Source organism: Pelophylax lessonae (genome assembly GCF_965119305.1).
Source record: "Pelophylax lessonae genome assembly, chromosome: 7".
In the NCBI taxonomy this organism is placed as follows: domain Eukaryota; kingdom Metazoa; phylum Chordata; class Amphibia; order Anura; family Ranidae; genus Pelophylax; species Pelophylax lessonae.
The window spans coordinates 273314022-273338330 of record NC_138774.1 but is presented as its reverse complement, the minus strand read 5'-3'; the positions used below and the strand labels follow the sequence as shown (position 1 = coordinate 273338330).

At 43.1% G+C, this 24309-nt stretch overlaps 1 protein-coding gene across 5 annotated transcripts in view; it reads left to right on the top strand.

Annotated features, from left to right (window-relative positions):
- The window catches only part of SH3GLB2 (SH3 domain containing GRB2 like, endophilin B2), a 143431-nt gene that overhangs the window by 69709 nt on the left and 49413 nt on the right, over window positions 1-24309 (top strand). For 3 of the 5 annotated variants that reach the window (XM_082263088.1, XM_082263087.1, XM_082263086.1), the window contains exons 2-5: window positions 2418-2559; window positions 2836-2964; window positions 6929-7062; window positions 13453-13545. In XM_082263088.1, coding sequence (XP_082119214.1) covers window positions 2418-2559; window positions 2836-2964; window positions 6929-7062; window positions 13453-13545 — 498 coding nt within the window. Of the gene's footprint in view, window positions 1-2417; window positions 2560-2835; window positions 2965-6928; window positions 7063-13452; window positions 13546-23314; window positions 23378-24309 lie in introns of all 5 variants that reach the window. The other 2 variants (XM_082263085.1, XM_082263084.1) reach the window with 1 other exon arrangement.

The following is a 24309-nucleotide window of genomic DNA, read 5'->3' as shown; positions in this document are numbered from 1 at the left end:
CTTAACAACCAGCTATTTTTTACACAGAACTAGAATTGGTCGATCAATTTTCGACCGATTCCAATCATTCTGAAAATTGGAAATTCGTTAGAAAATAAAGCTAAATGTTTCTGTCCTGCACACGTCTAACGACTATGTAGAACACAAACAAAATTATCACATTGGTCAAAGCCAAAGTTGTAACATAGTTGTAACAAAATCGCACTCATCCAGAGTCGCATCACGCAAAAGTCGCAATGAAAATCACACTATTTTTAGGTTGCAGTGTGACTAGACTCTTAGTGATTATAAAGGCATAAGGGTTTTTTTTTTTTTTTTTTTAACCTTGATGCATTTTCTGTATTCAGGTACAAAAGACTTTCCATGATGAGCTCCACCCCAGTCCCCCCAAATATTTACATGAGTTCTGTCTCGATCCAGCACTGCGCCGCTGCTCTCTCTGACCTCATAGGACATAAAGGCAGCAGCGGGAGCCATTGGCTTCTGCTGCTGTCAATCAAATCCTGTGAGAAGGGGGTTTGTGGACGCCGACAGCCTGGCTCAGGAGCAAGCCTGCATGTGCACCTGCTTGGAGGAGGAGCCTAGAGCGCCAGTGGTAGATTCCAGAAGTGGAGGTTTGGTTCTGTTCTTCGCAATACCATGTATGTGCAGGTAAGTATAACATGTTTTATTATTTTAATTAAAAAATGTATGCCTTTACAATCATTTTAAATAAAAAAAAAAATATATATATATATATATATATATATATATATATATATATATATATATATATTTACATAGTTAATGAGGTTGAAAAAAGACACCAGTCCATCCAGTTCAACCTATGATGTGTTTGCTGTTAACCGTACATTGTATACCCCTGTATGTTGTGGTCTTTAAGGTGCCCATCTAATAGTTTTTTGAAACTATCGATGCTCCCTGCTGGTAGGACTGTTTGCGGAAGAGAATTCCACATCCTTACTGCTCTTACAGTGAAGAACCCCCTGCGTATTTTAAGGTTAAACCGCCTTTCCTCTAGTTTTAGTGAGTGGCCACGTGTCTTTATTGTATTCCCTTTCTCTGAATAGTTTGTTCCTTATGCTAGGGTCGCCAGTACAGTATTTGTACATTGATATCATATCCCCCCTCAATCGTCTCTTCTCCAGAGAGAATAAGTATATATATTTCAAAATGTTTAGTCACGGTAAAAAATGAATAACCCAGTGGTGACTACCACCAAAAGGAAGATCTATCTGTCTCAAAAATAAAATTTTTAAACTAATTTGGGTACAGTTTTGCATGTCCGAGTGTTTGTCAGTCAAAGTATCACGGCACTGAAAGCTGAAAAATGCCCTGGACTGAAAGGGGGTTTACATGCCTGTCCTCAAGTGGTTAAAGTAGACCTGCCATGCTGATTCAATGCCTTTAATACATCCTGAGGGAACCACCTAGAACAAGCATACAATTCAGGAATCCCCATGTTCTAATACTCATGATGGTTCTATGTCAGATACCGCCAAGCTATATTCCCTAGATCAGGGGTGGGGAACCTGTGGCCCGCCGCACTATCGTTACGTCCGGCCTGCATGATCGTTACGTCCACATCCCCCCCCCCCCCCGCTGTGTCAGAAGGAGCCGATGGCTCCGTCCTGACACTGTGAGTCTCGGAAAAGGTTGGACCCGGGGCGCACAGAGCAGTGCGCCTCGAGCCTGCCCATTTGTGTGACAATAGCAAATGAAAATTTGCTATTGTCTCACGGATCCTACTCCTCCTTGGCCAATGCCATTGGCAGAGGAGGAGGCGGGACGCGGGAGGACTCGAAGAGACGCGGGGACTGAAGAGGGGAAGCTGCCGCTACAACAGGTAAGTCAAGTGCACTGGTCTGGGGGGCTTGGCACGCTGTTCACTATGCATTTTAAGGGGGCACGATGATCTCTGCATTGTGGTCAGTCTGCATTGAAGGGGGCACGCTGTGGTCAGTCTGCATTGAAGGGGGCACGCTGTGGTCAGTCTGCATTGAAGGGGGCACGCTGTGGTCAGTCTGCATTGAAAGGGGGCACGCTGTGGTCACTCTGCATTGAAAGGGGGCACGCTGTGGTCAGTCTGCATTGAAGGGGGCACGCTGTGGTCAGTCTGCATTGAAAGGGGGCACGCTGTGGTCACTCTGCATTGAAAGGGGGCACGCTGTGGTCAAATATAACAGGCTAATTTTTAAGTTGATCATTTTGTACTGCCCCCGAATGATGTTACAAAAACCCAAATGGCCCTTGGCAGAAAAAGATTCCCCACCCCTGCCCTAGATAGAGATCAACAATGGCTGTCCTCTGTTCCTCTCAATACAGGTTCTGCCATCTCACTGACTAGTCCATGGGGATTGGCGGTAGTGGAAAACCAGTCTTGTTATCCTTTAATAAATCTTCCCCCTTTTTTTTAGTTTACAGAGGAGAAGTTTGGTCAAGCAGAGAAGACTGAACTGGATGCTCACTTTGAGAACCTATTGACAAGAGCTGACAGTACAAAGAACTGGACTGAGAAGATCCTGCGCCAGACAGAGGTTCTCTTACAGCCCAATCCTAGTAAGTAGACAAGCTGAAATTGTCTTGTAAAATTATACCCGTTTGTGTCAAGGTTGCCCATCCCCTTTGGAATCCCCTAATATGCCATAACTCAAGAATCACTTCTGCATTTGCAAAGTCCTCAAAGATCTCCTTCCCAGTACAATGTGCAGCATATCTGGAATCCTAAAGGCAAGATCTAGAATTCTAGTTGATCTGTGTTATGGTCATCTGTATTTTGATGAAATCTTGAGAGTAATTTCTGTGCTGACTTTGTATATATATCCTGTGTTGAAGGTGCACGGGTTGAAGAATTCTTGTATGAGAAGTTGGACAGAAAAATTCCCTCTCGAGTGACCAATGGAGAATTGCTGGGCCAGTACATGACAGAGGCTGCCAATGACTTTGGACCAAGCGCCCCTTATGGTAAGTGGTATGAAATTCAGAATGGGATGAAGCAGAGTTGTTGGATGCAATCATGTAAAGCTGTTGAAGCTCAGGCAAGCTTTTAGGCAGCGCTACTATGTCATAGGAAGCCTACCGGGGCCCTTAACGAATCAGTCTGCAGGCCACTGATATTTTATCTTATAGATGCTGCTGGCTCTAGCTTCTTATATTTTCTAGACTCCCGTTGGCTCGAATATTAGCCAGTGGGTGACTCTGCATGAGGCTAGATTCACCCTGTTGCGTTTTATGCATGCCAGGTTTGTGCGGGCACAGCAGCCCATTATTTGGTATGGGTTGCTGCACCTGCAGGAAAATGCAGAGAAAATGTCCCTGCACATTTTCAAAATCACTTTTGGACCATGCAGTTTCACGCACCTGAAAAACGTGCTGTTGTGTTTTCTGATGCGTGGGGTTGCCTTTGTTAATTGCAGCATGTTATGGCTGCGGATGCTTGTTGGTGTATGATTTACACTCTGTCCTGCACCCACAAGAGTGTGAACCTAGCCTTAAAATGAATTCTTCTGCTGCAGTCTCCTTAATGTAATAAGTAAACCTGACACAAACCAGGGTAAGGAAACATTTGCTCTGTCCAATGTTACCTTAAATAATGATTAGAGATGCACTGATATCAGTTTTTTAAGACTGCATACGAGTACCGATTACTTTTTCTCAAGTGCTCGCCGATACCACTTACCGATACCATTTTTAGTGTCATGAGACACATTAATTAAATGAGCTAATATATTAATCTAATACTAAATAATTTCTTTGTGGTTTTGTTTATTTTATTTCTAAATTATTATTATTATATTATGTATTGCATTTTGAACCACACCTCATTCGCATGACATGTAACCAAATCGGCTTTATGTGGAGCTGGTTCACTTATGTGTGGGCCGGCCACAGTGCAATTTTAGAATGATTCAGGCATGATTTTCCGTCTGGTTCAGGTGCATTTTACAGTGTCATACACTTTAAGTCTCCCTTCACATATATGGGAAATTGATGCATTTTGAACCGCATGTAAATCAAACCGGCTTTCTATAGAGCCGGTTCACATACTGTATATGCGGTGCAGCAGCAGTGTGAATTTGCTGCAAATTTAAAGAGTCCTGTGCATTTTCTGATCACTGTGGTGCGATTCAGATACGAGTTCCGGCTCATTTTCTACTATGGGAACGTATCTGAATCGCACATCTGATCCGTTTTCAACATGAATATTATTCAGAAAAAAAACAGCCCCCCCCCCCATATCAATAAGAGAACCTTTAGTCTGGTATGGATTTTAAGTAGAACCCCACACTAAAAATTAAAAAAAGTAATAGTCAAAGTGTCAAAAAGGGATAAAAACACAGTTTTTGACTATTTATTAAAAAAACAAAAACATTGTCCCCCGGTGTAGATCATCATCAATCACGCCACCACTGCTAACCCGAAAAAAAAAAAAAAAAAAAAAAAAAAAAAAAGCTTGGCTCACGCCGGAAGGCTCCCGAAGTCTGCTTGCTCCGCTGTCTGACATTTCATAAAGGGGGGGCCACCCGGCGACGTCCCCTGGTGGCACCGCCCCCTTGTGACATCATTGACCATTGCATGCTGACCCCTTAACTATTTAAAAACTGTCAGATGGCGGAAGCCTTTGGCGCGAGTGGAGGGTTTTTGTTTTTACTAAAGAAATTTGTCAAAAACTGTCTGTTTATTTTTTACACTTTTTTTTGGGGAGAATGAGTAGGACTCTATACTCATTCACATGGGGAGGGGGGGGGGGCAGGATCTGGGGGCCACCTTGTTCTGATAAGCCCCCTGCCTGCAGACCCCCCACAACCACAGACGACCTGACCAGATATTATTACCCCAACGTACTGTAGTGTGAGAGCAGTGATAACCTTTTCTGGCAAAAAAATCGTCTAAATACACACACACACACACACACTCTCATAAAAGTGAGTACACCCCCTCACATTTTTGTAAATATTTTATTATATCTTTTCATCTGACAACACTGAAGAAATGACACTTTGCTACAATGTAAAGTAGTGAGTGTACAGCTTGTATAACAGTGTAAATTTGCTAGCCCCTCAAAATGCCTCAACACACAGCCATTCATGTCCAAACTGCTGGCAACAAAAGTGAGTACACCCCTAAGTCAAAATTTCCAAATTGGCCCCAAAGAGTCAATTTTTTGTGTGGTCACCATTATTTTCCAGCACAGCCTTAACCCTCTTAGGCATGGAGTTCATCAGAGCTTCACAGGTTGCCACTGGAGTCCTCTTCCACTCCTCCATGACGATACTACGGAGCTGGTTGATGTTAGAGACCCTGCGCTCCTCCACTTTCCATTTGAAGATGCCCCACAGTTGCTCAATAGGGTTTAGGTCTGGAGACATGCTTGGCCAGTCCATCACCTTTACCCTCAGCTTCTTTAGGATGGCAGTGGTCGTCTTGGAGGTGTGTTTGGGTTCGGTATCATGTTGGAATACTGCCCTGCGGCCCGATCTCCAAAGGGAGGGGATCATGCTCTGCTTTAGTATGTCATAGTACATGTTGGCATTCATGGTTCCCTCAATGAACTGTAGCTCCCCAGTGTCGGCAGCACTCATGCAGCCCCAGACCATGACACTCCCACCACCATGCTTGACTGTAGGCAAGAAACACTTGTCTTTGTACTCCCCACCTGGTTGCCACCACACACACTTGACACCATCTGAACCAAATAAGTTTATCTTGGTCTCATCAGACCACAGGACATGGTTTCACTAATCCATGTCCTTAGTCTGCTTGTCTTCAGAAAACTGTTTGTGGGCTTTCTTGTGCATCATCTTTAGAAGAGGCTTCCTTCTGGGACGACAGCCATGCCGACCAATTTAATGCAGTGTGTGGTGTATGGTCTGAGGACTGACAGGCCGACCCCCCCCTCCCCACCCCTTCAACCTCTGCAGCAATTCTGGCAGCACTCCTACATCTATTTCCCAACGACAACCTCTGGATATGACGCTGAGCATGTGCACTCAACCTCTTTGGTCCACCATGGTGAGGCCTGTTCTGAATGAAACCTGTCCTGTTAAACTGCTGTATGGTCTTTGCCACTGTGCTGCAGCTCAGTTTTAGGGTCTTGGCAATCTTCTTATAGCCTAGGCCAACTTTATGTAGAGCAAACATTCTTTTTTTTTTTTTTTTTTTTTATATCCTCAGAGGGTTCTTTGCCACGAGGTGCCATGTTGAACTTCTAGTGACCAGTATGAGAGAGTGAGAGCGATAACACCAAATTTAACACACCTGCTCCCCATTCACACCTTAGACCTTGTAACATTAATGAGTCACTTGACACCGGGGAGGGAAAATGGCTAATTGGGCCCTATTTGAACATTTTCACCTAGGGGTGTACTCACTTCTGTTGCCAGCAGTTTAAACATTAATGGCTGTGTGTTGAGTTATTTTGAGGGGACAGAAAATGTACACTGTTATACAAGCTATACACTCACTACTTTACATTTGTAGAAGTACGAGTGTCATTTCTTCAGTGTTGACGCATGAAAAAGATAAATTACAATATTTTTACAAAAATGTGAGGGGTGCACTCACTTTTGTGAGATACTGTGTGTATATCTATCTATCTATAGATATATCTATATATATCTATATATATATATATATATATATATATATATATATATATATATATATATATATTACACATCCTATAGACAGCACACACATTTTCCGGACACTTACTGTTGCCAATTCAGACCCTGGCTGTCACTGCCCAGCTGATAAAAGTAATTCTAATGTAACTGGAGCCTGTGGCCAGACCATGTCCTCACCTTAATTGCATTGTGCTCTCCCTGTGCTTTTGACTGGCTTTTAATCTGATTCTGGGTACAGCAGAACAGTCATGTCTGCCACGTCCCACCAATCTAATTTGATATGTTTCCTCTTTCACCCTCAGGACAAACGCTCATCAAGGTTGGAGAGACTCAGAAGCGTTTAGGAATTGCTGAGAGAGACTTCATTCACTCTTCCTCAATCAATTTCTTGACCCCTCTGCGCAATTTCTTGGAAGGCGACTGGAGAACCATTTCTGTAAGTTTTATTGTTGGTGGTAAGTGGCATGGCAGTGAGAATTTGGGGATTTAGCACAGTGCCAGCAACCAATCAGCTCATCCTTTTTTAAATCGAACTGTTAAAGGAAATCTAAAGGGATCATAGAATGGTTGTTTTGTCTTTCAAAGGTTTTTTTTATGAATCTCTTTGAGGTTCCTGCCACTGCTTTTCTTACAAGAAAATGATTACTGACCTTACATGTTACATCCCTGTTCAGTTTGGTAGGCAGTGACTCTCTACTAAAATTGGGCTATCATTATAGAAGACCCTACACACTTCTCAAGAGTCTTTTAGTGTTACGCGTGTTTTGGAATAGCAAAACCCTCTTTGCTGTACTAATTCAAGCCCCTAGTGCCTCCTAGGCACTAGGGACCGCTGACCCTAAAATTATAGTGGGGGAGAAGTCTTCAAATAGTCCTTTTATTCTTGGTTCTGACACTCCACTCCATCCCATAACCTAGTAAGGCACGTTCCGTGATTTTTGAGGCCTTGGACTTCCCAATGTTTAACTGTTATATTAATTATAACATTGATGAGGATCTGAAAGATTTACTTTGTCTCATGTGTCACCTCGTTTTTAACAACTTGTCATCCACAGTCTGTTTATAAGTGGCATGGAACTTGTGCTTGAAACAAGCTCACAGCAGCAGCATCAGCCGTGGGCTTGGTACTATCTTTTTCGGATGGCTCCTATAAAAGTAATCAGGACTATTCTAGAGCCTCTTGATCACTTTTACAGTACTGTGAAAGTAGGAAAAATAAATTTAGCAGTCTTATAGCCTAGCTAATAAAATATGTAAAACAAATGTGGAGCTGTTGCTATAGCATCCAATGAGATTTGATCTTTTATTTGAAAGAACCTTGTTGCTATGTGCAGCAGCTCTTTGCTTTCACAAACATGTAACAATCTTTGCAGTCTTTTCCTTGGGGTCATATGGGTTGTAATGTGTTATTACCTTAGTCTTCTGCATAGTCATTCTTGGATGACTTGTCACAAGAGCACAATGACTGCATTCAGAGTGGAAAGGAAAAACAAACTTGAAATTTACATGAATGGAAAATCCATCAAAAAGTCTGTTTATGGGACTGGACCTCCTTTCCGCATGATGTACTGCCACTGTATTTGTTTAAACAATTACTAGGTATATCCTCCTGCAATTGCACTTGCTTTTATAAGTGATTTGTTGCTACAGAGGTGAATGATGGAACTGGATCAGGTATCCCCTGGCCTCTTCCAAGTCAACCCTCCCCATGCAGAATACAAGAGTAAAAATAATCCAAAATTATACTGTTTGTAAGTTCTAACAATACTTTTCTTTTATTTGTTCAGTTTTTGGTCTGTTAATTTTGCTAAGCAAAGAGAAAATGCCACATAATGTACTCGCATGCTCCCGGCATGACAACAAGCTCCTCACAGTTGTGAGAATCCACCTTCAGAACCCATGTATGGATGCCTCTAGATGTAATCAACTCCTCTCCCCATGTCTGTGTGTTAGGAAAGAAAGAGAAGAGCGGGGAACCAGCCAAAGTAGCCAATCTTGCCAGAAATCTTAGGCCTGTTCTGCATTCTTGTCTGGAAACCTAGTCCCCTGCTAGGTCTGAACTACGGAACTTTAAATTTAGTATGGGGGCCTGAGAGGATTTCCAGTTAAGGAGTATAGTCTTACGAGCATAGAACAGTAACCCCCTAGATGTGGCCATCAAATGGACAAGACCCCGTATACAGACCTCAATAGATAAGGGCATGGAAACAGTCGTGACTGACCTACACTCTGAGATCTCTGCCCAAAAGGGCCTAATGACTGGGCATTATCAAAATACATGAAAAAAATTAGCTGGATCTTCCGAATGCCAACAACTAGATGGGTGTGAGGGGAAAATCCTGTGCAGTTATTGAGGGTTAAAATATACTCTATGGAGGATTTTAAACTGGATCAATCGATCCCAAATAGAGACCAATTGTTGATTGGGATATTCTCAAATGTCCTCCCAGTCCTCAGACAGTTATGCTCTGTCATAGGGTGTTGCGACTGCCACGCCTTAAGAACCACCTTCATGCACTATGTGATGGGCAAGGGGGCTGAAAAACCTCTATATCATAAATTAGGCAATGCCTCATAGGAACCAGGGTATTAGTCTCGTCCGCCATCAACTAATTTATATGCATGTGTGAGCAATGCAGCAGTGTAATAAGCGTAGAGATCCAGAAATGCCAACCCTAGATGGGTGTGAGGGGAAACTCCTGTGCAGTTATTGAGGGTTAAAATATACTCTATGGAGGATTTTAAACTGGATCAATCGGTCAATAGAGACCAATTGTTGATTGGGATATTTTCAAATGTCCTCCCAGTCCTCAGACTCTAGCTCCGTGACCTCCCGGCTCCAGCACAATAACATTTTATCCAGGCCTTCATGTATAGTTGGTTGAAGGGCTTTGTTTATGGTAGAAAGGGGTTTCACCAGGGAGTCACCCTGCAGTAGAGACTCAATCCCTGAGACATAAAGGAGACAGGTCCAGTACAAAATTGCAATTGAAAAGCATTTGATGGTATTGAAACCGATGCGGGTTAGGGAGAGAGAATTGCGATTTTAAGGAGTCAAAGGTTTGAAGGGTACCTCCGGCACATATTTTATTAAGAAACATGATTCCTTTAGAAGCCAATGTGTTGGAATCTGAAAAAAAGATAAAACTGGTGAAATGAGGGGATCAACCAGAGTGGTGTGTGGAGTGACCAGTTATGCTGTGTCATAGGGTGTTGCGACTGCCACGCCACGCCTTAAGAACCGCCTACATGGACTGTGTGATGGGCAAGGGGGCTGAAAAACCTCTATATCATAAATTAGGCAATGCCTCATAGGAACCAGGGTAGGCTACTTCTAATACGCTGCAGTCTCGTCCGCCATCAACTAATTATGTGCATGTGTGAGCAATGCAGCAGTATAATAAGAGATCCAGACATGCCAACCCTCCCTGTGTCTGTCTGTGGTCTTTGACGTACCACCAATCTAAACCTGGGTTGACTAGAACCACAGTGGAAAGATATCATGGCAGAATTAAATTGTTAAAAATATTTCTATATATAGAGGGGGGGAGCTTCATTTTTATAAGATTGATCCTGCCAATAAGGGAGAGAGGGAGATGCGCCAATACCACTATACGTTGCTTCGCTGTCTGCAGTAGTGGTAGAAGATTCAAAGAACAATATTCAGAAGCCTTAAAGGAGATCGTCCACCCCCCCCCCCCCCAAACCCCCAAATATTTAGCAGTGGATGTCCACCTTAGGAGCAGGTCTGGGTCAGACGCAGTGCATGCTGCAAGATCAATGGACACTATTTGGGATTTATCCCAATTGACTTTCAGACTGGTTTAAGGGAAAAAGAGGATATTGGGGCTAGGGCCTACTTAAGTGAGGGACCTGGGTCATTAAGAAAGAGGACTAGGTAGTCAGCGTATAACGCCACTTTTTCTGTAATGGAGCTTACCTGAATACCTTTGATAAGGGGAGCACTGCGAATGGCCTGGGCTGTGGGTTCCAAAAGGAGCGCGAATAGCGCTGGGAATAGTGGGCACCCCTGTCTTGTACCCCCACCAATGTGAAACCGTTCTGATGACATGCCTCCCAATTTAATCTGGGCAGCAGGGATTTTATATATTATTTTAATCCAATTACGAAAGCCTGGCTCAAAACCCATGACTTCTAACACAGAGGACATATATACCCAGTCAACAGAGTCAAAAGCTTGCGCTACATCCAGCAGGACCAATACCCGTGAAGCTGAATCATTTGGGGGGAAGTTGCAGATGTGTTAATACTCTGTGGAGATTAAAAGAGAATTATGGGGTTTTCTTTTTTTCCCTATTTATACTTACCTAGGTGTCCCCCAGCGCCTTTGCACTTAGAACTGAGCGATCGAACACCGAGCAACTCTCTGCTCTGCCCTCTCTTCGCTCGTTGTAATGCTGAGCTGTGGAGGGGTGGGGAGCGGCCAGCTCAGGCTCTCAGGGGTTTTCTGAGAGGCTGAGCCGGGTGTTGGTCCAGGCCCCTGGTGGATCCCGACTCTGTGGTGATGATGACGCGGTGCCTGGACCGACATCTGTGATGTCAGCAGAGAGCGGACTTCAGCCCTCTCTCTGCTGAAAACAGGTCACAGGAGTGCAGAACGAGGTGCACTTTTGTGATCCATAGATGTACAGCCAAATGAGCTTTGGCTGTACATCTTTAATGTCTGGCAGGGAAATATGTGCTGGGGGGTGGGACTTGGGAAGGAGAATTTGGGGGGATTTGTGCTTGTAGGTGTGTAAAATGTGACCCCTTTTTTTTTTAGCAGCGTGCGGACTGAAGTCTGCTCACCGCTGGTGTCACAGAAGTCGGGCCAGACACTGCGTCATCGCGACAATAGAGTCTGGACCTGCCAGGTCCCTGGACCGACACTCGGCTCAGCCTCTCAGCGAGCCGCTGAGAGCCTGAGCCAGCTGCTCCCCGCCCCTCCACAGCCCTGCGCTCCAATGAACAAAAAGAGGGCAGAGCAGAAAGCTGACAGCAGCTCTCTTTTCGGGGAACTGTCAGAACCGAGTGATCGGCAGTGTTCGATTGCTTGGTTCTCAGTGTAGAGGCGCCGTGGGACAGATGCAGCATTGAAACGATGCTGCACCCACCTAGGTAAGTATTAATCTAAAAAATCCTTAACCTATACTTCTCTTTTAAAATACTTGCAATCTACCTTAAACACCCAGAGGGGAATGGTGTTTTTTTTTTCTCACCAAAAGTGTATTTACTCTTTAAACAGCCTGGAGTGCTTACTATCTTATAAATTGTGGTATAGTTGTCAACACCGTAGGCCACGCACCTGCTTCTTAGCAAAAGCATATGTGAGGTTGGTACAGGACAAGGCGGATTGATAACCTTGAGGATTTTATAGCTATCTGCAGGAAAGACACCCAGGTTTTTTTTGATCTGATCACTATCATCTTTAGGGTGAAGGGTAATGCGTAATCCAACATTATTTTTTTATTTTATTATTTATTTCAATCTGACATCCCTCAATTAAAAAAATTCAAAGAACTTGGAGTAAAATTTTCCACCTAACATCGCCTGCATACAGTCAGATGCAGGCACTGTACAGCTACTTTGACAGGTGGTGGACTTGGCTGTCAAAATACAAAAGGTGCAGTGGACGTTTTGTCCATGCGCAGTGTATCCAGGATACACTGCCTAAAGGCTGAACAGAAGAAACTCTTATGTGTCACTGAGTAAATGTCCCTGGGTTAGGGTATGTAGCACTGCCCCCGTAGGAGTTGCTGAGTATAGATTTCCTTGGGTCTCCCTCTGATTATTAGGCAGCCAGTTGCTTGATATTTTCACTCGTCCAGGTACACACTCATCCACTCGTTATCCAATTACCGGTCTAGGGGATTTGTTTTTTGTATTTTATTGGTAGAACTTGGATAGAAGAAGGGATTCGTGGGATACCCCAACTTTAACTAAGCACAGATGAGGACAGCTCTCACTTGGTTGTACTGAATAGCAGGCCCTCTGCCGAAACCATACTGCAGTTGTATGGAAGAATAAATCCTTTGCTTGCTCAGGCAGCAAACTCAATGAACACTAATTTTTCAGGACACTTACCAGTCTCCTCTTTAGCTGCCACCCATCCACTGACTTTACTAGCTTGAAGGGATGGTCCTCCCAGAACAGGCCCCTAGATGTAGATCTGTACTCATAGTAACCAGGAACAGATCCTTCCAGGTATATCCCCCCTCTGTCGGCAGGACATCTGGGTTGAAGCTTCTATAAATCTGGCCCTCAGGTAGACCACCTGAGACCACATGGCAGCCTGTAGCAGAAGAGGTACAGAGACCCCCCCCCCTCCTCCTCTCTCCGGGGCCCTGCTCTCCAGCTGAAGATCCCGTGCACACGTGCTATCTGCTGGTATATATAAAGTCACCCAGCATGCCTTGAGGCACTTTCCTCTGCCAATGGCCAGGGCTGTGTCTAAACCCATGATCCCATGCTTCCTTCTACTGTCCAATATGCCCTGTCCTATTGGACCAGTGTGAAACAGGCAGACCACATGAGCACCATCTGATCACAATGAGCAGATCCTATCAATGAATCACTGCACCCTGTTAGGCAGAAAGTACTTGCATTTACCTGACCATTCCCCTGTTAAGCAGGGGAACTCAAAAACTATGCACTCTCTAGCACCTACCTAGGAGGATACTACAGGTATATGTACATGCTTATGGACTGCATTCTAGTATCTAGAATTACTTGGTGTAACAAGTTGGGTCGACTGTTGAAAGATCTGTGATGCAGCATATATTTCCGTTTTTAGGTAACCATTTTGGAATATATTTGTGTTTTGCAGAAGGAGAGAAGAATCTTGCAGAACCGCCGTTTAGATCTTGATGCCTGCAAAGCACGACTTAAGAAGGCAAAAGCAGCAGAGGCCAAAGCCTCGGTAAAGTCCCAACCTACATTACTCTTCTTTGTGGGTGTGCATGCCGTTCCAGGGCTTTAAGGGGACCATATTTCCAAATCCACGTTCCTCTCATTTAAACATGATTCCCCATACATCATTCCACTAACATCTAAAGGTTATGGTGTGGGGGGATGGTTGGTACAGTAAGGGGTGGGTGTCATCCCCTTAGGTGCAACTCATAACACCTAGTCAGAAATTAGCTTTTCCTAACAGCATGGGCACAGGTGGAGAAAGCGGATTTCTGATTGGCTATGATATATTTGCATCCACATTGTAAAAAATTGCCTGGGAATGTATTATACTGATGGGGTAGGCTCAGTTGGCATATCCATCCTAAAACTATTATGATTGGCTGCTATTTAACTCCTCCCTTTGTTTGTTTGTTTGTCCCTCACTAACTTTGTGGTGTCTTTTTTTTTTTTTTTTTTGTGTTTTGTGTTTTTTTGTTTTGTTTTTTTCCCCGTAATTTGCTCAGCTCGAGGGGGATGTGAGTATTTGTTGTCAAGGCCTTTTGCTGTGATAGCTGATTCTTATTTTGCTTTCTTGTTATCATCTGACAGTTTTTTTTCTTTCCACTGCCGTTGTACTGGCTGGGGATCAGGGAGCATGGCAGGAAAGGTAGCCACGGTTACACAGACACAGGAAATTGCATGTACTTTCGGAAAGCGATCCTTCTTTTTATTTATTATCAGTCTGATTTTGTGACCTTGCCAAGAACAAATTAACACTGGGTTGGCTTAATCTAAAAATTATATAAAATGTTGGGGTGAATAAATAAAGAGTGACAGAAGGGCTGCAGTAGTCCGCTATGCTGGAGGAAATGCGGCTCCATGTTCTCTTCAGTGCCAGTCAAGTAACAAAAAAACCTATTCACATGGTTACATGATCTCTGTTAAAGGAGAAGTAAGCCTCCACTTCAGCACAGATCATGTGACTCAGCACTTAGTAGTTTGATCACATGACTGCCAAAAGAGGGAGCCAGGAACAGAAAACGTTTTTTTCTTTTAGATTTCCTCGGTTAGATCTGATGGCTAAGGCATTGTAAAAATATTGCCTCCATTGCAGGGAACTGCTAATATGCTGATTCCCTAAGGCAGGCAACAATAATAATTTTATCTGTGCACAGCCTTAAAATCACTCCATTGCATCATCAGGACTACAATCTGACCATCCAATTTTTGTACAATCAACTTTGAATTTACCAAAACTATGTGGAATGAGGACCTTCCAATGTATACAATACATTAGTATTCAGTCAGGCAGGCCCTTGCACTACATAGTTGTTGATGGATCTAAAGGAAAAGGTGCAATCAGATAGTAACGTGTGTGGGGACACACGTAAACCAGGAAGGAAAGCTCTTGTTGGCTCAGTGGAGCTGAACTTTTGTTCCTTGTTAAAGTATGATCTGCTGGATAGAGCTGTGACCAAACATGCATTTTGTTTTTATTGCTTCCTCCACATGTGTGTAACTAAGTTGAGGGCCCTATTAAAGTTATTTTCTTTAAAGAAAGTTATGATTTTTTTTAGATATAGATATATATAATTTTATTACCCTGCTATTGTGATGTAATGATCGGTAGCAGTGAGTGAACCAAGCAAAGTTCGCTGGATGGGCACCTTAACAACCAATCAATGTGTGGCTTCTGTTGTCTTAGCAACTCATGACATCACTGGTTGATAGAGAGCAGGCTGCCAGCTCACCCAGTGTCCTTAATTGCGAGGATGCAGGCAGATGCCAGCTTCATAGCGATCAAGGAGCAGGAAGTCATTGATTTGGTGGGGGATTCCTGTCCTCTGCCTTTCCAGCTGTGGTCTCCGTCTTCTGCCTTTCCAGCTGTGGTCTCCGTCTTCTGCCTTTCCAGCTGTGGTCTCCGTCTTCTGCCTTTCCAGCTGTGGTCTCCGTCTTCTGCCTTTCCAGCTGTGGTCTCCGTCTTCTGCCTTTCCAGCTGTGGTCTCCGTCTTCTGCCTTTCCAGCTGTGTGGTCCCCGTCTTCTGCCTTTCCAGCTGTGTGGTCCCCGTCGTCTGCCTTTCCAGCTGTGTGGTCCCCGTCGTCTGCCTTTCCAGTGGTTGTCTTGCCAGTGGTGGCCCCTGTCCTCTGCCTCTCCAGTGGTGATCCCTGTCCTCTTCCCTGTCAGTGGTGATCCCTGTCTATTGCCTCTCCTCTGGTGACCCCTGTTCTTTTTCTTTCTGTTGGCTGTTCTGCCAGTAATAATCCCTGTCCTCTGCTTCTCCAGCAGGGATTCTCTGTCCTCTGTTTCTCCGGCAGGGATCCCTGTCTTCTCCTTCTCCGGCAGGGATCCCTGTCTTCTGCTTCCCTGGCAGGGATCCCTGTCTTCTGCTTCCCTGGCAGGGATCCCTGTCTTCTGCTTCCCTGGCAGGGATCCCTGTCTTCTGCTTCCCTGGCAGGGATCCCTGTCTTCTGCTTCCCTGGCAGGGATCACTGTCCTCTGCTTCCCCGGCAGGGATCACTGTCCTCTGCTTCCCCAGCAGGGATCCCTGTCCTCTGCCTCTCTAGCAATGACATCTGCCCTGCCAGGCGTGACCCCTGTCCTCAGCTCATCCCCTGCTGACCTTCCATCCTTTGCCCTGCTGACTACCTGTACACTGCCCTGCTCCCTTCTGTCCTCTGCCCTGGTCACCCATGTACACTTCTCTAAAAACCAATAGCCTTTGTGCACTGCCCTACAAACTGCTAATCCTATCCTTTGCCCTGCTGACCTCCCATTCTCTGCCCTCCTGACATTTTTTTCTGCAACCCCAACATCAGGCAGGCTAGATCCAGCCCTGCCCCCCACAGTAGTGTCCTCCGCCCCCTTCACATCACCCCCCCTGAAATCTGCATCCTCCCCCCCCCCCCCAGTAGTGTCCTCTGCCCCATTCACATCACCCTTGCACTGTAGTGTCCTCTGCCTCCCCCCCCCCCCATAGCAGTGTCCCCTGCACCTCCCCCCCCCCCCCCTTTATACAAATGCACACAAAAAAAGGTTAACTGAGGCAGCTCCGGCTTCCTCCCTCCATCCAGTACCTCCATCCAGTACTGTGCTGTCTGCTCTGCCATGAAGATGAGAGCAGCGAAGGGTGGGGAAGTAAGGGGGCTGTGTTTGCGATCTACTTGTCGGCTGCCCGCGATCGACAGCTTGCTAACTCCAGATTAGGATGTCCCATGACAAAAGACAATGCAAATAAAGCCCAGGAGAGCATCTAACCTCCTCTGTTTAGGTGTAAGTATAGCCAAAACATGACAGGTTTTTATTGCTGTCTGTATCCCTGCTGGGGAAATTCTCACTCTCTGGGTCCTGGTGACCATTTTCAGTGATAGGAAATCAAACATTTTACAGTTGTAACCAGAACAGAAAGTTAGGGGAAATCCTTTAAAGGGGACACCTGTTTTGTTGACATTTTTTTAAAATAGGTATTCCCCTCACCTTCTAGAGATTTTCTCCTGTTGTCTCTCAGGAATGAGAAGTAAAGCAAAATCTGAGCCCAGGAGATAGACAGCAAAACTAGCACACATTCTAGCCCTGCCCTACCAACAAACAACGGTTTAGCTACATATGCCGTTTAACCCCTTACTGCTGGGTCCCAATGGGTGTTTTAGTGGTTCTTATCAGAGGTGATTCCCAATAATATAATCCCTCTGATTTTATGTCACAGTGATTTGGTGGTTGTGAGCTGGTCCTACCAGCCCCTGATTGTAAAAAGTGACCGTGAGCTGAAAATAACAGCTTGGTCACAGTGCTGGGAGCTCTGAGTGAGTGCATTTCTAACAAGCTTTTTAGTGTGGTTTTAGGAATCTACTGGTTTCTCTTGTTCAACCTTCAATAGGGCTTATTTTCTGGGTAGGGCTTATATTGCAGTCTTCCCCGAAAATAACAGTAGGTCTTTTTTTCAGGGTAGATCTTATTTTTGGGGGAAACACAGGTAGTGGTAAAAAGAAGCAGGGCATTGTGAGGGGAGGGGCTTCATGTCAGCGTTACTAATCTGGCCTTTATTTTGCACTCCTCTAGGGCAGTCTAGACCTGCAATGGATGAGATGTAAAGTGCAAAGGTTTTAAAAAAACTTGATATCTATCTTCAGCTAAGAATTTGTCTGTGAAATTTCCCAGATCAGTAAATATTATATCAGCGTATATTAGGGTGCCGTGTCAGTGAACAAACATCTGCATGCTTTTGCATCTGAATTCTATGGAGATGCCTTGTTTTTATTTGCTAGAAGAACTATCCTTAAAGGTAATCTGTCTGATCTATTTTTTTTTTAACCACATTTGTGAGCTATTAAATGAAAATAATCCTGTCCCTTGCATGCTTATTGTTTTATTGGCCTTTAATTGATCTTTTAGTTCTTAAAGTTATAGAGGCATTTCAGGTATGGATATCTTTACATAGTTGCATTGGTCCAGCTTGGACCAATGTAATATGCATATACCATACCTGTGAGATCCCTGGGGAAACTGGAAATCAATGTAGTATGCACCACTACTCAAATGATCTCCACTATATTCCGGGTCCTGTGCTGAGCGGCTGCTCTGCTGATTACTGATCACAAGAGGTTGCTCATTTGGCACGATGCCAATCAGAGAACGCGTTGCATTTTTTTCAGGGAATGCAAAGTATTGTCTGGTTGCATAAGATAGAGTGTAACGTCACCAACCCGCCTCTCCACCTTGTTCAAATCAGAGAGTGCTTTACGTTCCCTGAAAAAATGCAACACATTCCCTGAATAGCACCCATGCCAAGCAGGTGACCTCCTGTGTTTTACAGGGCAGACCCCCAGCACAGGATCTGGATGCTAGTGGAAACCACTGGAGTAGCAGGGTCTATTATGACTTCTACTTCTAGAGGAATCCCACAGGTATGACATATACATAGTCACATTAGTCCAAGCTGGACTAATGTAACTATGTAAAAATATTGATACCTGGAATTCATCTTTAAGATTAATTTCTATTACTAATTTTAAAAATACAAGTTCTTGTTACATGGGGGTTTATTTACTAAAGCGGGAGGGTGCAAAATCAGGCTCCATTCTGCAAAGAAAACCAATCAGCTTCCAGGTTTTATTGCCAAAGCCTAAATGAACAAGCTGAGCTGAGAAGCTGATTGGTTTCTGTGCAGAAGTGAGCCTGAGTTTGCACTCTTCAGCTTTAGTCAATAAACCCCTTGGTGCCGGTCCCACTTTGTAGTGCAACACAGTGACTGTGTTTGTGTTCTCTCATTTCAAGTATAGGGCCAATTCAGACTGGAAAAAAAAGCTAAACATGCTTTATATGATTTATCTCTTACCTAATTTAATCTCCATTGTTTTTGCTGAACTACAGATAGTCCATTAATGGAGAGCCGGTAACTGTATTTAAAACACAGCCATGACAACTTAATCAACCCAGTAAAATCATTAAGCTAAATTTGTTTCAGATAAACGATTTGCTAATTAGATTATCTAGTCTCTGAAAGTAAACTAACCTTTCACTTTTTTAAGCTGGTCATATGCTGTAAAGATTTTTCTCGTTCAGCCCCACAGGCTGATTGAGAGAAACTGAGTGATTCCCCCCATACATGCTAAACAGCATACATGGACATACAGAGGGGAAAATTATTATTTGATCCCCTGCTGATTTTTGTAAGATGGCCCACTGAAGAAATGAAGAGTCACTAATTGTTATCATGGGTTTATTTTAAATGATAGAGACAGAATATTAACCATACATCCAGATAAAAAACACACTATACAAATTAAGTTTCAGTTTGGTGAGTAAAATAAGTATTTGATCCCCAAGCAAAACATGACTTACTACTTGGTGGAGAAACTCTTGCTGGTAAGACGTTTCTTGTAGTTGGTTACCAGGTTTACACACATCTCAGGAGAGATTTTGGTTCACTCTTCTTTACAGATCTTTGCTAATTTCTTAAGGTTTCAGTTCCCTCCATAAATTTACTATAGGATTAAGGTCTGGAGACTGGCTAGGCCACTCTGACCTTCATATGCTTCTTCTTGAGACACTCTTTTATTGCAGTATGTTTTAGGATATTGTCATGTTAGAAGACTCATCCACAACCCATCTTCATTGTTCTCATCCAAGATTTTACAATACATGGCCCCGTCCATTGGCCCATCAATGCTGCAAAGTTGGCCTGTACATTTAGCATAGAAACAGCCCCAAAGAATCATGTTTCCACCTCCTTGCTTGACTGTAGGGATGTGTTGTTCTTAGGGTCCTAGTCTGCATTTCTCTTCCTCCAAACACGACACGAGTCCAGTTAATAGCAAAGAGCTCAATTGTGGTCTCTTCTGACCACAGCACTTTCTCCCAATCCTTCTCTTAATCATTTACATGTTCGTTGGCAAGCTTCAGACGGGCCTGTACATGTGCTTTCTTGAGGAAGGGGACCTTTCGGGCGCTGCAGGATTTTAATCTATGGCGGCGTATTGTTGCCAATTATTTGTTTGGTGACTGTGGTCCTAACTGCTTTGAGATCATATACAAGCTCCTCCCGTGTAGTTCTGGGCTGATCCCTCACTTTTCTCATGATCATTCTTACCCCATGAGGCAAAATCTTGCATAGAGCTCCAGACCAAGGGCAATTGATGGTTATTTTGTACTTCTTCCATTCGTAAATATTCACTCCAACAGTTGTCTTCTTCCCACCAAGCTTCTTGCTCATGGTCTTGTAGCCCCTTCCAGCCTTGTGCAGGTCTACAATCTTTGACAGCTCTTTGGTCTTGCCCATGATGGTGAGGTATAAGCCCTCGTTTACACTGAACACGGCTTTGAAATCATGCAACTTCACCTAAATTTGCACAATTTCAAAACCGTGACTTCAGGTGCTACTTGAAAGACATCTGTGCAGCTTCATGCACAGATGTCTATTGAAGTTGCACCTGAAATCGGCAAAAGTAGTGCAGGAACTACTTTTGCAAATCAGTACGGCGCCACAATATCAGCGTCGTACTGATTGGAATGGTGCCATTGCCGGAAATAGGCTGTGACTCGTCATGGCTTCAGTGTGAATGAGGGCAAAATAGAAAAAAGCGATTCTGTGGACAGGTGTCTTTTATACACATAATGAGTTGTCATTAGGAGCCCCTTCTTAAATTGACAGGACTAACCTGTTTACCACATGAGTACACACTGTAGGCAGGCTGTGGGAGCCAGAATTATTGTTGGTTTGTAGGGGATTAAATGTATTATTTTATTTACTAATATAATAAATATAATTAATACATATAATAATAATAATAAAATGTATTATTTTATTTATTTTACTCACTGAACTGCAACTCAATTTCTAACATTTGCATCATGTGTTTCTTTCTGGATTTTTGGTTGATATTCTGTCTCTATCATTTAAAATACACCTATGATAACAATTATAGACCCTTTATTTCTTTGTAAGTGGGCAAACTTATAAAATCTGCAAGGGATCAAATAATTACTTTCCCCACTGTATCTGTAGTGTCTGCTATTGTTTTCTGACAGCCAGTGCCCGCTGCTGTCAGAATACCCAAACAGTGGCTGCACCTAATTGGCTATAGTCACTGTTCGGCCAACACTTCTGCCCGATTCCTTATATTTTTAGATCAGAGGATGTCAAGCAGGAGGGTGCTGACCAAGCCACCAATGAGCAGTATGAATGCCAAAGCAAAGCTAATATCTCAGTTGCCACTAACTGGGTGCATTAAAGTCAATTTGAGACATGTATACGTCCTTTGTATACATTAAACTGTCACTGTTGGAGCATCAGACGTAGAAGGTACACCACCCATGTGTAGCATTTCATTTGGGTGAAATGACCATTTAAGAAGGCATGGTATACTTCAAGGTTTTCCTACTGCTCAGTAGAAGTGCACCAGGATCCCAGCTCTCCATCCTTTTTTTTTATTATTATATATATCATCATCTCATGCTCTGTGCATGTCGCTAGGCTCTCTGCACCGTGCTTTGGATCTTTGCACTGCACTTAATTAATTAACCAGCCAGGAAACCTTAATCAATGGAAGATATCCTACAGTGCTTCCAGCAGGTGCCGCATGCCTGATTCATAATGACTGTTTTTTTTTGTGTGGTGATCCTAAGAAACACAAACAAAAATTCTCCATGCTCTTAATATGCACGTATTGTCAAGCAACAGCTGCTATTGTCAAGATTTTTTCCCTGTTCTATGTTTTAAATCTGTTCTAGCATCACTGAGAAAATTGTGGCAGCCATTTTGTAGGCTGTACCCTACAACCACATGTGTTGCTGAGGCAATATGTTTAAAAAAACAATAATCAATATTTGGTCCACAGGCTGCATTGGCATTTAGATTTCATCAGAATGTATTTGTCACTTGTATGAACCTAAGCCAGCCTTTTATGTGCAAAGGATAAAATGGCATCCACCGGGTCACATTTAAATTACCCAAGGAATATACACAATAGTGGGGCAATTGACAACAAACAATACAAAAACTTCCTAGCGTTCCTATCTGCTGGCTAGCAAAGGAGACCTTATAAGAACTGTCATTATGCAAATATAGAGGTCACTATAGTATTCTTCAATATCTTTTTGAGCGTCAATCCAAAGTGAGAGCATAATCCTCCCGAATGGGGTCACAGACAGAATTGTTAACTCTCCACCTTTTTATCCAAAGTTAGGTTTTTAGGCTTCAAAACCTTTGGGGGGGCTTTTTATTTTTTTAGCCCCCTGGTGCTTAACCTGTGGCCCTGTTTGAAGTGTGGCTCCTGGGCCCCAGCAGTCAGTAGAGGGAGCATCAATTTGTAAAGTGCTTCATTCAACATGTCCCTAGTCTCAGACTGTCTCCTAATAGCACGACTTCAGTTTCCAACCACTCCTGAACAACAATCTCTGACCATTTTCTCCAGCAAGTTTTCAGTCTCTGACCGTTTTCTGTAGCATTACATGTAATAGATACTAAATGTGTCCCTTTGGAGACATCGGGGGCAGCATTTGAGGCCCCCTTTTACCTTTTCAAGTTGACAATCACTGATTTATCCCCTAAGTTATAGCGAACCAGCTGGATCATTGCCTGAGCAAGGTAAACTGGTTTGTATGAGGTGACTGAGGTGACAGGCTTGCAAGTGTACATTTTGAAAAATGCCCTGTCAAAATAAGCCAGAAACAACCCAAACTACTCTAAAAAAATTGTTCCATGACAAAAAATACTGAAAAACGAATAAAAAATAAAAGCTGATGGGTAGCCTATTGCATTAAGTAATACATATTTTCCAACCTGTAGAAGATTGCTGAAATAAAATTAGATGGGAACTCTTCTTTTCAATACTGTGTACCTAGTGAGCTTCACAACAAATATTTAATATTTGGGCAGGTTTTAGAAAAAGAAAAAACAGATTTTCAATTCCGTCTAATTAAAATGGCCAAACTGGCAATCTCGTTTGGCTCCCTATTGTCCCAGCATACAAAATGGCTGCATGAGCTGTGCTGGCTGTAAGTATGTTTTAAAGTGATATATGGTGAAACTGTTTGTTTGTATTAAGATGGTTTAAAGTGCAATAAATATATATATATATATAGTATATTAGGAGTAGAAAAAACAAAGCAAGGGTCAGTGAAAAATTTCTGTCATTTAGATAAGAACGAGTTTGGGGCCTTGATGCTCCCGATTTATGTCAATTGCTCTCTGCCCCCCACTTCCATCCATTTATTTTTAATTTTGTTTTGTTTGGTGTGCTTCTGTTTCTGCTTTGTCACTCATATTCTCCCTGCATGACATGAGCTCTGTTCCCCGCAGGCTTTGCCTGACTTTCAGGAGACCCGTCCTCGTAATTACGTACTGTCGGCCAGTGCATCAGCGGTAAGATCAATCTACTACCCCCCCCCCCCCTTCCTTGGCCCTGGTCATCCCTATCAACTGTTCAAGACTGACAGTCTAGCTAGGTCACAGTAATTAACAATTGCCTTACTAATGTCTTGTATGTATGACGTGTTAGAGACAAGTTATTTTTGATTTAGTCATAGAGAACACAAGACGAAATATGAACAGCAGTTGCACGTTTGCTCCAGTTGTCTTTACCCCTGTTTTTATTACTCAACCCCAGTGACTGTATCCTCACCTCCTAGAATTAGAATATGAAGCAGACTGTCAAGTTTATTAAAGGATAGTTCAAATATAGTGATACAGTAATTATGGGTTCTTTCGCCTATGTCAATATTGGCTTTACTTGAGTTATATTGCTTTCACCACATCCCAACCACTGAGAATGCATTTTATGCCATATAAATGTCACAGGCACCCTGCACTGCCACACACATTACAGTTTATGTACATTCATTTTATGCAATTTATCTTCTTTAACAATGCAGTGCAAGGCACAGTGTGTTTGGGTACGGAGTCAATTGTTTTAACTAGGCTCTCATACGTAATGTTGGTAAATCTAAAGCTAACCATACACTTTGTTAAAGGCCCGCCTGGTTTGATATAAATTGATTGGGTAGATCATCATATTACATGGTTATAGATAAATATATTGGAGGTTTTTAGAAATTGTAGTGTGTATACCCAGCTGTAATAAATAGTACATTATTGGTAAAGTTGGATGAATACACTGGTCCATCCAGTTCAAAACTTGATATTTTCAGGAGATTTCAGCAATGGCCTCCTCCATGTTTATCTTAATACTGGTTTTAAATAAGGACTTGGCATGACTTTAGATTAACAAACAACTAAAGTTTGAGATCCTACCTAAAAATATATTATTGTTCAGTCAAGTAGACTTTCAATATCCA